General features: G+C 35.9%; 1 protein-coding gene across 3 annotated transcripts in view; it reads right to left on the bottom strand.

Annotated features, from left to right (window-relative positions):
• Positions 1-16220, bottom strand: part of PDS5B (PDS5 cohesin associated factor B) — a 98646-nt gene that overhangs the window by 69844 nt on the left and 12582 nt on the right. For all 3 annotated transcript variants that reach the window (XM_082278144.1, XM_082278146.1, XM_082278145.1), the window contains exons 2-4: positions 8168-8293; positions 4570-4773; positions 10-96 (exon numbers count right to left, since the gene is read on the bottom strand). In XM_082278144.1, coding sequence (XP_082134270.1) covers positions 10-96; positions 4570-4773; positions 8168-8275 — 399 coding nt within the window. In that variant the 5' untranslated portion in view covers positions 8276-8293. The remainder of the gene's footprint in view (positions 1-9; positions 97-4569; positions 4774-8167; positions 8294-16220) is intronic.

Raw genomic sequence — 16220 nt, 5'->3', positions numbered from 1 at the left:
AAAGCTTACCTCAAGCAAATAAAAATATCGATTAAACTGGGGGCTTTTTGTATCTTCTAAACCTTTAAGTTGCCTCGTTATGAACATAAATATATCCTGAAAAGAAAGAAGTGCTAGTTATTCAATCAACTGCAATTAAACCTTCAAAATAAAATAATTACCTTTTTAAGTTACTAGTATTATTCAGTCACTACAAAATACGCAGCAATGACAGACATTATTTCACTATCCAAAAGAAGATCATCTACAAAAGCATCATGGAAAATGTCAAGGAGTAATTTTAAAATACTTCACGTTTCTTTAAAGGGTTGAAAAAGTAACCTTTTCCTAAGGGAACAAATGTTTTCCATTTCCAAAGAAAAGCACTCAACTTGACAAACACAGCTGCAAATGGCTGGCATGCTGCAGAAGTCAAGAGATTATTATTCTGCAGGACAATGAATTTAATATTTTTATTTCATATTACAATGAGTTTCAAAAGAAGGGGAAAATAGCAGTAGGCAACTACACCTTTCCTAAGAGTGTTATTATATGTTCACTCTGTATTCTTTGTGCATTTCTCAAGTCATCATGATATTGACACAGATCACATCTCTTGCAAAAACTAATAAACCAAGTTCCTCCTGCTTCCTCTATCAACTTTCACCACCAGAAGACACCTTCAGAAAAAGTCTCACACAGAGTAAATTGAAGCAGGTTAGAAGGAACATATAGTCAATTATGAACAGAATGTAAACATGCAGGAAGGTATCTTTTAAATGTTTTTTACATTCAGATAATTAACAGCTGGAAATTCACAACTGCTATATTAAATCAAATTATTTAGAAATAAGTATCACCAGAAACACGGTTCACAGCCTCAACTGTGTCTATGTTTCATCTAACAATCTAGGTGTAAATCAAATAAATTCCAAAAGGTATAAAGTTGCCATAATAAATACAAGAAAGCCTTACTGTTAATCCTGAAAAAAGTACCCTAGAAATAGTCCATAAAGTTTTTCTGTAACATTTTCAAAATTACCATTTTCCCCTAAGTCCCCCAATAATAATGCACAGACAAAAGATAAGAATGGGGTTCCTTTTTTTCTAAGACTATAACCACAAAATCCAGCCTTAACCATTTAGCTGAACACTCACTATGGTTCTAGGTAAAACCAAGAACTAGATTACATGTGACATCACCACCTCTTGGCAAAGAAGCACAGCAAATACACTCTTCAGAGATACAGCTACATTGATGTTTTAAATCAGATCGAGACTGATTTTGAAGTGTTAAGGATGATCAGAAGGATCACTGGTTCACACTTCAGATCCCTTGCAGAGCACACAATCTAGACTCATTAGCCGAAGTTAAACCTACAGACAAAGGATGTATCTCATGGTCTCCAACCACTCAGGGGCATACAGTCCCCAGGCAAAAGCCCATCTGAAGAATCCCTCCTTTAAAAACTAGTGAACACTAGCAGGTCATCACTCCCCACCCAAAATGAGTGCTGTCTTATGGAAAACCAGTACACTGGAAGGTTCTGTAAAGTTTAGAAGACATACAAACTGAGTTTCAGGGAAGAGTAAGAATCAATTAAGAGGGCATGTGACAGACTGAACAATGCCAAACATAACTACTTAATCTCAGAACCCATGTTCTATGTTAATTATTTCTGTTAAGCTTTACTTGTAGAGGTAAATCTCAATCAGTTCCTTTAACCAAGTATCTTACTTTTTATCCTATAGCTCAGTATGGAATACTTACCGACAGAATGGGATTCAAAGACCCTACTAATTTTCCAAAGAAAGTTCTCATCACTGTGCTGTATACAGCTGCAGACATTAATGAATAGCATACATGTACAGTAAGTTCAACACCTGAATGCTTCAAATAACAGCATGGTTTGACAAAATAAGCATTTACTCCTAAACTATTTTTTCCTACTCCCATTTTAAAGAAAGCAAGATAGACTAGACTCAGAATTACTCACTGATTTTTAATATATCATGTCTTATGACCAAATATTTTTCTCTTTAAGCACAGTTTCCCTTTTTTAAGCACACATAACATACTATTTGGACATGCATTTATAAATTCAAAACACAGGCTGCAGCCTGTGTTAAAATAAACTTTGGCTGCAGCTAAAAAATTGCAATACTTTCACAACCGGACAGTATGTTTTCACATCAGACTGCATAAAGCAAGTCTACATTAGAATCCAGACTCTAAAAACAGAAGTGCTTACACTTCAACTTCAGAGAAAATATTTCTTTATTTTTGTGGATTGCTGTCTTGATGCCAACGAACTATACAAAGGCTTCAGTAATCATCAGAGCCATGGCTCTCACCAGAGAACACCTTCAGATAATTAAAGTTCTGCCACCATACACACTTTTTAACATCTCCATTTCAGCAAAGACAGACAGACAGACAGTCCTTCTGTTCCAGTCATTTTCAATTGACACATATAAGCAATTAGATTATCTTCCCACCAAAAAATTGTATTTGCGTTCTAAGTTTTACACGGACTGAGGAGGGCTCCAAGTTAGAAGTTTATAGATCCCAGAAGAGCAGACCTACTCTAGCTCTGTCTTTATTCTACTCATGGCATTTTCCATCCCTGTTATCAAAGCTCTTTCAACGATCAACAAGGAATGTAAGATTTATACTCATGATACACATAAAAGAGGGAAACCTGAGATACTGATCCCTTCCCTCAGCATCTCACTTGCACAATATGTAAGTTAGAAAGAGATCTGCTGAGTCTGAAGCAAGGGCAAAAACTTAAATCTTAAATCTTTTCCTGCCAAGAAATTAATATTTTTCAGCACTCCCCTTTGCCATTTTTAGCTTTGGTGCTAAACATATGAGAAGAGACAAGAAGGCAGTATGGATTTGATATTAAATACTGGGTAAAAATAGTGCCAAAATATAACCCAAGAGGAAGCATTCTTCCTCTTACCTCTGTCATAAAGTGGAGGGAACTCTTCGACATTTCTATCAGAGCTTGTCCTGCAACCACAAAAGCTGTGTTCAGAGGAAACGGGTTTGCAAAAAACCTACCCCAGCAGCCCTTAGGCAAAGGTTGCTATTGTTTGGCTTTTCTTTATTTTTCCAAATGTGTTTAGAAAACTGCATCAAGAAACTGACTTCTGAAATCCACACAGATTACAGAACTCAATGCTGGCAGTGGAAGTCCCTCATCCATTTAGAGCTCTGTCCAAGCAGTGGCTGTAGTATTCTTATACTTCAGGTATGAGATGAGTACTGCAAACCTTCCAATACTGTACACTATGAAATCCAAAGCTTAGTAGCATTTGGTAGCTCAAATACTGTAAGGAGGAAGTTAGTTTGCCCAACTCAGAAAGAGAGAAATTAAAACTCTAAGCCTAACAAGCAAATGAAAACATATACTCAAAACTGAAGTAGAAATCAGGACACCTAAAAACCAGATTTAAATATAGCACAGTCGAGAAAGCTAGTATTTATCTCCAGTTGAAGATGGTGCAATCAATAAGTAAGGTAAATAGATGTTGTACCTCTGATTACACACTAATTCAGAATTAAGAAAACAGAGCTAAGAAAAATCCCTAGATATCTCTCCAGTATGTCTGCTAACAAAAGATGTACTACTGCAGTTGAAACTGCACTGTTTCCCTAATTAGGAAGCACTGGTGGTGCAACCACTAGATGAGAAATTGAGTGATTTCCTCTTAACTGATAATAGATAGACTGTCCACCACAACCATCTTTTTATCCTACTGTGGAATAAACAAAGACCAAACCAAACGAAACAAAAAAGACCACACACGCTTCTAAATCAGGGAGCCAAAAAACCACGCATTTTTCAGTGTTACTTTCATCTGGTTTTTTGTAGATTTTCCCTAAAACTCAGTTCATCACTCTAGATTCTGACCACACAAGGGAAACAGTTTGATTTTGCGAGTTGGAAACGAAGTTAGATTTTTACTAAAAAAAGTTTAAAAACCCAGAAAAAAAATTCTTTTTTTCTGAAACAAATGGAGCAAATCTGTACTTCCTTTTCAAACCTGACATTTCTCTATCAACCATCTCCATCTAGTGGGATCAGCGATGTTTGTAATTGCAGAATTTTCCAAGTCACATCAAAAATCATTAAACTCTGTACAAAAGTACTTTATCTTTGTTTCAATAGAACCTTTATCTATAAATATACAAGTACCTGCCTCTTGGTAGCTTAATTGGAGACACAGGGGTATTTTCCCAAGTGAAGGTATTAGCTATCTTGCAAGAGATTGTGATAAAAGTTATACATATAATCAGTATTTCTAAAGTAACAGTTCACTACCTGCAAATCCCAATAACAGTTCAATAAAATTATTATTTTCAACACAAATCCAAAACTCTCAAAGTTTTTGGAAGATGTATAGCCCTTTATCTCATGGACAATTGACCTGACCAATCATATCCCAAAATCAAGTGAAAGCTTTGAACTGCTTAGGCTGAACCAGAGGTAAAGGGAGGGAAAAAAACCAGTCATAACCAATTACATTAATCACTGGGTATAAAAACCTGGTGTGGAAAAAGAGATTAATTTCATTTACCTTCAGTTTATCTGGTGAAGTGTATGGAGCTTCAGGGGCATAAATTCTGAAAATATCAGCAAGACAACATGCTACCAACAAACGTACATCCTTATCAGGATGTTTGAGGAAAAAATCTGAAGCAAGATGTAAAGCAAGATTTAGGTAGAGCTCCTTTTCTTCTTCAGAATCCTGGTCCATGTCCATGAAAGTTTTCACAACCATCTAAATAGACAGACACACATTAGTACATAAAATGAAATATTCTGTGTAACAGGATCCTTACTAGAAGTGACTTTTCTGGTTTTGTGCAACTTCTGTCAGAAGCATTATTAGCTATGCAGTAGTACTTACTTGAGCAACCAGTGTTTCATTTTTCAGGGTACTGGAAAGACCTGGTCAAGTCCTCTATCAAGTGTCCCAACACACAGTCTCAGCAGAACTACAGAAAGCCTAGTTGTAGACTTCCCAGGTCTTTTTGAGAAACCATATAATCAAGCTGGACAATTGAAGAAGTGCAACAGCATTCACTGTTACAGCCATTCACTTAAAATTTCAGAAAACACCAAAACGTTATTAAAAATATTTGTTTCTCCCTCAACAGTTCAGTGATGATTTTTTTCCTTCTATTCTCTTTCAGTTTCAGCTTTTGCCCTATTACTCCTCTGAGGAAAATTCTATTCCCTGTGCTGTCCAGAAGCAGAGCACACACTTTCAGCAAATGCATATATAAATCCAGGCAGCCCAGTGGCATGGATGTTGTCCAGCAAGATTAAAATGACCCCTAGGATTATTAGGATCCGGTTATGGAAGTTATGGAAGAAAAAAAGAGTCTTGGACACCAGATATTTAACATGCTAAATAAAACAAAAGCAGGAAAAGCTATATTTAGTAACTGCTAGTTGGTGAAAATTCTTACATTTAAAAAACTTTCTGAAAGAGAGAAATTTACTGACAAAACAAAGTAATTATGCTCTTCTCCAATTCCTTATCTGACTCACAGAGGCAGAGTTATTTTAAGGAGTTTAACTCCTGCAAAATTAACAAAATTATACTAAAGACTTAATTACGCTATCCTGAGAATTAAAGCCAAAACTCCCATCTATTGCTTCAGCGCAGGAAGAGATATTTTTCAATGTATAATAACGTCAAGCCCTAGAATCCTATAACACTGCAAAATACTTTACTTTGCTATAGTTTGTTGTTTAGTTGGGGTTTTTTGCCCCCTCAAAAAAATCTACTATAACTGGTTAGGGAGCAACAAACCCAACTTAAAAAAAACCCAAACTTCTGCATGATTAGGATCACAGAAGCTGTAAAGTTTTCAAGCACATGAGAATCCTTTACTAAAAGGCACAGAAGACCAACAGCTCATGCAAACACAACTTCCACTGCAAGAAAAATAAAGTCCTCCTGCGTCAGGCACAAGATGAACCACTTGAAGTGCACTGGTGCCCTTATATACTAATTAAAGTAATTTATAAATCAGAATTGTTTTCATTTCTATGAAAAGTAGTCTTTTCATACTTCTTGCAACAAGTATGGGGTTTTTCTACTCTGGAAATGAACCTTTAGTGTTTCTTCCCTGATAACATGAACATCTGTACAAGTCAAGACAACAAAGATCAGTCATCCTGTCTGCAGACCAATCCATCACAGTGTTTAAGGAAAAACAAAGGAAAACAAGCTGGTTGTCCAAGCATAGTTTTCCAGCTTCCTGCAAAGCAATAGGTTAGAGGACTCCTGAGCCTGAAATCACACCCAGACCACCAGGATTTATATTCCTGGAGCTTCATCTTCCAGATGTGGCACATATTTCTTAACCCACTCAAATTTTACTACGTCATTCTACAGAAACAAGCTTTGGAATTCACTTGTATAAAACTTATAGAAAAGTGTATTATTAGACTGCTGGCCTAAAATTAATGTTTCATTAGATGATGACTTGGTTCTTGTGTATTAAAAGAAACTGAAAAAATGCTTTTCTCACACTATTCATCATTTCCAAGTGTTTATCACCTTATTTCTGTCTTCAGTGCTAGTTCATGACCATAATCATTTAGTTTCTATCTCCTTTCCAAATCTATTATAAACTTCAAGAGGGCATCAATACAAAATGCATAAAATTTCCAAAGTAAGTTATGCTAACACAAAAATTCACTGCACATATTTTCCATTTTATTCTCTAATTACCAGTAATTTGCATTTATATTAATATATTGTCATTAACAAACAGCAGAATGTCTCCTTCTGCACAGAAAAGTGCTTTTTCCCGAATAATTATGTGAATTCGGCAGTCAGAGAAATCAAGAGGCTAATAGCTCCCTTATTTATCAACTACTGTTCTTTAGAACCTGCAACTGTGTTTATACTGAAGTTTCTGTACACTTGTGGTGTACCCTGGATCATCCAATCTGTTATAAAAGAAGCACTGTGCACTTTTTCCCCTGCCTGAGCACCAATGATTTCACAGCCAGAATAAACAGCTAACAAGAAACACAAGATGTCCTACAAAGCCCTCCTCTTCTGCAAGACAGATCAAGATGACAGAAGGGACTAGACATTGAAGGTGAAAAATGAAATTAAGCTATAGAAGAAAAAGGATCAGTAAGAACTGTGGTGCTGCATTTCCACAAGCTGAAAAAAACATGCAAGTGCTAATAAAGAACTCCTTCTCTTAGGAATCACTAATACACAAAGTTACAAGTGTTGTCTTTTATTCAACATCACAGAATGCAATATACTCACTAAAGTCTATCAATCAAAATCCCAAAGCCTAGACAGGTTACTGGGGGGAAGAGGAGAAGCAATCTTGTGGTTTGGGATTTTATTGTTTTTTGTTTATTTACCCATAATTCCAACTGACTTAAAACTACTTCTTCAGAAAAACTCCAAATTAAGCTCTTCCATCTGTTAGAATACTTAAGGTTCCTCTCCCACATCTGGTCCCTCCTGTTTCACAGGGCAAGCCCAAGCTGCAGGCACTCCTGCACAATACAGGTCTGCCTTTTTGTGAGAGTACACAGGTAGATACAGATCTGTAGTAACAAAATTAGCCTTCACATCTGTCCCAACCTTCCTGTACACTTAGGCCAAAAAAAGTGGTCAAGAACTGAAATACATCAAAGACTGTATGTATAGTCAAAGTATATAGACTAAAATATAACAAAGACTACCTTCATCATGATACAGGCTAAAATAATGAGAATAAGGGGGTTTATAAACAAACCAAAGAGCACGAATGTGTAAAAGAAATATATTGAGTGGTATCTCAACTATTTCCAAAATTATGACTCTCTTTTAGAGAGGAAAATACTGGAAAACAATAAAAGCACTGACTTAGCATCATAGCTGAAATAAAATTTAAGTAGTATTTGAAATTAATGCAGCTCATTTCTATTTGTGATTTTTTAAATTCATTTAAACCTTTTTTGAACAAGCCACTTCAAGAAAGTGGTAGAAGAAAAGGCACGAGAGCAGACAAGTTTCTCCTTCTACGCAGAGAAAAGGTAAAGCCCAAAGCAAAATAAAACCCTTCCAGATATAAAATATAGTAATAGGATCATTGAACATCTTTTACAAGAAACTTTAATCTGCAAGCAATTACTTGGTTACTAACCTTTAGCCTTCTCACCATCTCTTCTTTAGATATTTTATCAGAGATTTCTTTGACCCCTGGAGGATAAGTGATTTTTCCATCATTGGCTCTCGTCTTTGAATGAGCCATGATTTCACGGTTTTAAAACTGTGGAAAGAAATTAAGAAGACGATGTTGTTTAACTAGTTCATGTTTAACCTTATCAGTCCCACTTTGACAAACAAAATCCAACTAGAAATATACCAACAAACCCATACAAACACAAGAATGACAAAATATTTTGATCGGTTTCAGTAATCTATACTGTGGGAGACAGCAATGGTTTTGATATCCAGGTAAATTGTCCTACGGCACAATACAGCTTTCAAGAAGTACACAACAGAAAAAAAGCTGAAACTCCTCATTCAGGAATGTATTTGATCTTCACACTAAAGAGAAACAACCAAGAATCTTACTGTATTGTATGATATGTTTCCACCTCTTGGTAATAATAGATTCTAGTAGCTTGGGCATTCAGACATCTGAAGTGGACTTTGTGTTCTACTTACAGAATGCAATTTCCCAAAAAGCCTAAACACCAGTGCTGTTAAGTGTTACACATCACCAGTTGTAACTTGCCAATACTGCCACAAAAGCATCAGATAGAGAATGAAATTAGAGACAGAAACAGAGCCGACCAAATACAAGTCTTTCCTCTGTGCCATTAAAGCCAAGTTTTCAAGTGAAAGACTGCAGGTAAGCAACACTATCTTCTTCCTAAATTCCAACTAGGAAAACAACTCAGTTACTTTGCTTCTCAGTCCCTTTACACTAATGCAAATACAGACTACCAAGTAATCCACTCTAAATTATGCAGAGTTTCATTGCTGTAGAGAAGGAAGCTGAACTGAAAGCTTTACTTACATAAAAGTAATCAATACAAAAGATGGTGAAAAAATCTAGATGGCATGTGTGGGGACAATTAGGATCTTAGAAAAAAACTGTGCCAGGGCAGCTACAAATGAACAAAGAAACAAAAGAAACAAATTTCTTTGTCATTGCCTTGATATTTTTATTTATTTAGCTAAAAGCATGATTCACTTCTGACAGCCATGACTGTACTGAACTGTGAATTCCAAGTCAGGAATTTTCTTCCTACAGACCTCCTATACAAGAATCTATGTATACTTTGAATTTCTTGGAACTACAACATCAGAAATAAAAATCAGCCAGAAGCCACAAGAAGACATGGGCTAGCAGCATGTTCCATAACAGCCATAATTAAAACTTACTGGGCCCCAAACCAAGGTCATTCTACACTGAAGGAAAACTAATACTTGAAATATATTTGTCTACCCAACCCCTCCAAAACATGTCAACATGTTTTGTATGCTTCAGTCTTTATTTCATGAAAACAACCAAAGTTACAGACTTGCTTCATCTTCACTAATCTTTTACCAAACAAAAAGCTAACATTGGCTTTTAATTTTTTTTTTCCAAACAACATATACAGAACAACACATTTTATTTTTGTAAATAGGGAAAATATGAGTAGAACAAACATAATCAGATTTCATTCAACAGGCATGACGTGCAATGTACTTCAATAGATACAAAAAAGTCAACTCAGTTTCTGTCATCTTCTCTTCACCTACATATACCCAGCAGTGGAACAGCACTATGTACCTGAAGTTGTAGTTAAAACTGATAATGACAAAGCTGGGAGGAAACAAAAGTCATTGGAGTAACTTTTTCTAATACTAAAATATAATGTCACTTTTATCTCCATTATATTTTTTTAATGCACTGTCATGACAATAAGTTTAGGGCTCCTCAAAAGCAGACAGAAATTCTAATCAAGTTTACTCTTCTCGCTGTTTGACACAGATACTCCAGTCTACCTTTCAGATGGGATGATGTTATATATTATAGCTAAATTCATTTTAACAGCTCATCACAGCAGAAGGGAGCCTTGCTCCCCTGAATCGGAGAACATAAAAAAGCATCAGATGCTTTGTTGAACCCATCAAACTCACCAACTCAAAAAACAAGCCTAATTGTTTTGGAAAAGCATGTGACAGGCATCAAAGCCAACTCAAGGGAAAGAACAGGAACTAAGGTAACTGGGGAACAAAACTCCATTTTCCAGTGGTGCATAGCTGTCAGATCAGATCAAATGCAGTGGAAACTTGATTAGAACATGGTGATGTGGTCCTGTTTGGAGCACATTTTGAAATAATTCAAAGACTGAAACTCATACGTTACAGTCAAGTTGAACTGTCTGGCTCATACATCCAACTGCCACACAACCAAGCTTTTAAGCTTCAGTGGCATCCAAGGTCTGGATGAAACTGAACATCTGTATTGTGTTTATGCAGCAAGGTCTTGGTAGTGGGGGAGGCTGAAGGATGTCCCTGTGGAAAGAGACCAGAGGCTGCTCCCATAGCAAACAGAGCTAGTTCCAGACAGCTCCAAAATGGACTCATCCCTTGACAAAGTCGAGCCATCAGTGACACTGGTAGTGCCTCTGTGATAACATATTTAAGAGCTGACAAAAAATGCTGCACAGCAGTTATGAGGAAGAAAAGTGAGAAAAACATGAAACAACCCTGCAGACGCCAAGGTTAGTGAAGAATGAAAGCAATCTCCCTGCATTTATCTTGACCCATGAGCTTTTCCATCTTATTTCCTTCCCTGTTCGATTAAGCAAGAAAAATGAGAGAGCAGCAGTGTTAGCATCTAGCAGCCAGCCAAGGTTACAGACAGGGATGTACACAGCTTATCCTCTCAGAAGTATAGAAAAAACTAAATAGGACTTAATTTCCTGTAGAATTAATACATCTAGTCTTACAGGGTCAAAAATAATTTTAAAATGGTTCTATGAAATGGCCTATTACTTAGAACATAAGGGATAAATAATTATAAACCTTCTAAACTTCCTGTAAAATACAAATTTGCAGATCACTACCTAAAGTTTTTTAGGATTAATGGTAAGCTTTACTGAGAGAAACAAAAAACCTTTCCAAGGAACAGCAGAAAACAAAACCTATCACTCAAAAAGAGAAAATTCAATGCTAAGCAATCCCCTTGTACAGCAGTTATAACTTCAACTGTTACCTAAATAAAACTTAGTTTGTTACATTCCACCACTAGAAGTTCCTGTTCTTCTAGACTGCCAGTATAACTGTACATACCTAGCTTTATCAAAATAATCTGTGTTGAACATTAGTAGAATCTAGGATTTTACTGGGAGGCAGTGGGGGGTAAGAGGGAAGGGTGTTTTGGTGATTCTAGCCAAATCCAAGTCTCTGTGATTTCACGTTACAAATACATGAGCTGTTTCAGTGAACTTCTCTCATGGAAAAAGAAGATAGTAACAGCTAAGAACAACAGCCTCAAGGCCAACTGTATCTACAACATGTTGAAAATTAAAATCCATAGGCCAATGACGTGACATCCAACAACTGAATTTCAAAAAGCTTTTAAAAGACATTTTTAAAGACCCAATGTATTTTAAAAGAAGACTTTGTAAGATGACAAGCATTTTGAAAAAAGGAAATTCTTTGAAAGCTTCTTTGAGATTCAACAGAGACTCAGCTGACAGGTTTTTTTGTTTGTTTTTTTGTTAATCAAATGAAAGTTTAGAAGTTCTCCACTATATTTTCAGAAATCCAGTATTACTCCATATACACAATCAGAAGGGAAAGAAAAGGGAAAGAGCACAAGTCTTACTAGAAGAGGCTGAGGGAGCTGGGGTTGTTTAGCTTGGAGAAGAGGAGGCTCAGGGGGAACCTTACTGTGCTCTACCATTACCTGAAAAAAGGTGTGGTGAGGTGGGGATCGGCCTCTTCTCCCAGGTAATGGAGTGAGAACACAAGAGGATATGGCCTCAAGTTGCATTAGGGGAGGTTTAGATTTCATGTTAGGAAAAACTTCCTCACCAGAAGGATGGCCAGGCATTGAAACAGGCTACCCAGGGAAGTGGTAGAATCACCATCCCTAGAAGTGTTCAAAAGGTATGTGGATGTAGCACTTGGGGACTTGGTTTAGTGAACAACACAGTGGTTCCGGGTTAACAGTTGGACTCAATGATCTTAGAGGTCTTTTCCAACCTTAATGATTCTATGAAAAAGGAAAATGTTCAGATGGATGCCTTTTTTAAGGCAAGAAAACACTTCAGACAATGAAATGCTTTGTACCATGCAGAATGCAAGCACAAACTAAACATTAAGATGTGCACTGTTTCTGCTGTTATATGAGGACAAAGAAGGGAGATAGATGTCACAAGAAACTTAAACAAGTATATAACGAACAAATTCCAGTCCTAATACATAGGAATAAAAAGCATGATTCAATCAGGCTTTGGTTGCTTCAGTTATGTTAAACAGTACTCTAAGTTTTCAAAAACTATGAAGAAAATAAACCTATTTTAAGCTAATAGAGCATTTAAAACACAAACTCTACTCTTTGTACACAAGGAGATGATACAGTAAGATTGAAGATGTCTAGGTACTGCTTCTTTCAACACAGAAGCACCACTGCAATTGTAACTTCAAAGACCTGAAGTCAGGAACCAAGAGCAAGTCCCTAGCAGTATATAACATGACAAATTAAAAACTAAGTTATAAGGGAGGTGGGGTGGAAGAAAGTAGTACAGAGAAAAGAAAGAAAGGTGACTAAACACATACCCTTTGTACAGTGACAACAGGAGCATGGGGGGAAAAAAGTGGAACTTGCATTTATTGGGCATTAGAATAGGATGGATTCAAGTCATTCACCTCTTGTGACAAAAATCGGAAGATCATGTTTAATGTAAAATTATGATTCAGCCAGACCACAAATGGGAACAATCAATTAATCTAAACATAGTTAATTAGTAGTAAGTACCACTGCCAAAATGTGGTCAAACTCAATTAAATAAACTACACACGAGTTCTGCCCATAATCAGTAGCATCCAATAGCTACTCAGTTCCAGCTAAGTCTACTGGCCATTGTATTATTAAAACATTCAGATGTTTTCTATACAGTAGATAACTTCATGAATAGCTTAACTTCACATACACTACTTGCTCAATACTGTAAAATGCGGATTGTGATTATGCAAATTAAACATGGATTGATATCTTGCATATTAAGTACCTGTGCAAATATACTTCAAAGGTCAATAAATATCATTACAGGATGTTAAGTCAATGATCTAAAAGGAGGACTTAAACCACACTCCATTTAATTGTATTTTGTTTGGCTGACAGTTCACATTGCCTACGGTGGTTTAATTAACTGTGCTAATCATTAAGCAAACTGTGCCTTAACATACATGAAGTCATCATGTGTCAACAGTGATTTTCCAGAGATCTATACATGTGTTTAAATCCTCATCCTTCAAGATAGTTTTGTAGAAAACTTACCCAAGGGATGAAGCAAACTTGAGCAAATCAACCCCATATTCCTTTCCAGTCTGTCTTCTGCCTTACTACTGTCTTCTCTTTAGAATTCAGAATCCAAACATGAGGACTTAGAAGATCACCAGAAACAGTGATCAACTTAGAATTCTAACTCCATCGTCATTATTATTTTTCAGAACTTTCACTGAATATATAATTATTTATATAGCTATTCTTGAGATCATTTTAAAACTATGTTTATAAAATCTAGGAAAGTATACATCAAATTTATGTAGGCTAATATATATATACACTTCTAAATCTATGTTTGCAAGACATTTTTCAATGTGCCACTGAGAACAACACTTTCTTCAGGTTCACAAAGGTATTAGAAGCTCAAGTGAATTTAATAAGTGGTTGGCATGGAAAAATATTTCAATGTGTAAAGAACTAAATATATGTGTTTCCACAGTTCATCTCATTCCAACAAAGAAGTGTAGCCAAGAAAAGGATTGGCAAATATTCATCAACACTTTCTCCACAACCAAGCAGGATGACCAGTGACCTCTCGCTGTCATAGGCCATTCCATCAACAATACAAAAACAGTTAGGAGATGCAAAAACATTTTCCTAAATTGCCTCGTGAGATATTGCAAGAAAGTAAAATCTTCTCCATCTCATAAATCACAAGATAGATTTCATGCTGAAGCCCTATTCCTTTTTCAACACACAGTTTATAATTTATTTTTGCACCCTCAGTAGATAACATCCTCATATGAATTAATATAAACCATGACAAATACTTGGAGATCATTAACTTTGTTTCAACAACAAAGGATGTATGAAAAAATTTGTCTAGATGTAATTTCCTCAAAAGATGCAACAAGATATCATTAGGAGATTACTCAGCAACTCAGAAGTGGAAGAGGCAGGCATCTTTCTACTTCATCAGTATTATTAATAAAACACAAATAATATAACAATTTAAGTCATTTACAGAAATTCTTTACATCCTGGTAAATTCCTACTGGCATATAGCTGATTGACAACAATTGATCAAGGTGAGAAGTGACTTAGGTATTAAAGACTTGCATTATCCAACTGCCACTAAACTAAATCTATTTCCGTAACATATCTATCGCTAGGGAGTTTTAACTTGGCTATAAAAAGCCACTCCAAGCTGACATTTGACAGTTTTCTGCTGCTGAATAAAATAGAAAACTTTAGAGTGTTGGACCAAGGGTGCTTGTGTAAATCCAGGTCATTTTTCATAGCGATTCAGGTATAATGCCTAGATTAATACTTTCCATTCTCTTTTAGAAATGTATCATATTATACTGTTTACTTAACTATCATTAAATCAAGATATTAGCATTATCCATAATATCAATAAAATGCTAGTTTCCCATTTCTATAAGGCAGCATAGTAAGGACTGATACAGGAAGAATTTACAGAAACCACTAATTAAATGTCTTCTGAAATGAAGACCCAGATTATAAAGTAAAAGTAACACTCTCAGTCCAACAAATGACATAAAAAGTACTGGGTTTCACTACAGAATGCCATTAATGGCAGATCTTTGACAGTCAATACAGAAGTAATAATATCTGTTTAAATTAGGAAATACTTTTTCAAACTTACACTAGAAAATACAGCAAAGTGCATTAGCTTTCTTTATCAATGTATTAAGTAAGCACTTAGTGGAAAATGAAAGATGTGCAGGTGGTAACTGCGCAAGAAGAGACATCATCACAATGTCCAGAGAACTTGGAGGATTCAGGAAATGAACAAAGAAGAAAACATTAAGACATGATACCAAAATCAGCACATGCGCACTAAAGAGCCTCCAGCAACTTAAACAGAGTTGCAATCAGTTAGCAAATGACCCCAGGCAAGTCCCCATTTCCACTGGTTAAGATTTTTTTCAAACTTCATTAAAAAGCCTCCCAAAGATTTAGCAAGTATAAAGTATTCAGTACCAACTTATCTCAGCACACAGCTCTCTCCAGTGGTGTTGCAGACACTTGCAGCTTCCACAAAAACGTAAGTGACCCAACCTTAAGTTTCAGCATTTTTCCAGATGTTATTGTTGTCATCTTTTAATAAAACTGCCTCTTTTTTGTGCCCTTTATGAAATGGCATTTTTACTGAAACACACTCAGTTTTAAAAAAATTACTAGAAACTATATAAAAGAATTCACCATTAAACCATTCAACAACCTAAGCAAAAATAAAACTGACTTATTATTGTGGGATCTCTGCTTTCACACTTCTACTCAAGAGTAAGTAAAAGGGACTGTAGGAATTAAAATGTCTTATTTCTGTGCATGGCTGCTGGAGAAGAAATTACAAAGAGATAAAAACTGGAAAGTAATAGTAAAAGAATCTGACAGAGAAAGAAGACTGTAGGCTGACTAAATATGATTTTAATAAAATAGACATCTGCAATATATTTGTCAGTTACCCAAGTACTAGGGAAAACATTCCTTAGGTGGTAACATTATGCAACCATACTATACAAAATCTGAAGAAAAGACAAACTATGACCAGCCCTCAGAGTGTTCAAACAGAAGTAATTTGGTGATGTACACAACTCCAGTGGGGGGGGGGGGGGGGGGTGGGGGGGTGTCACAGTAAACGTCACTGCCAAAGGAGCAAAATTAAGACTTAAGCTTTTGTACCCTTGACTGATGTGCAAGAAAAGTTTTT

This window comes from Coloeus monedula, assembly GCF_965178545.1.
Source record: "Coloeus monedula genome assembly, chromosome: 3".
In the NCBI taxonomy this organism is placed as follows: domain Eukaryota; kingdom Metazoa; phylum Chordata; class Aves; order Passeriformes; family Corvidae; genus Coloeus; species Coloeus monedula.
Note: the sequence above shows the minus strand (reverse complement) of the source record. Positions and strands in the feature narration are given on the sequence as shown.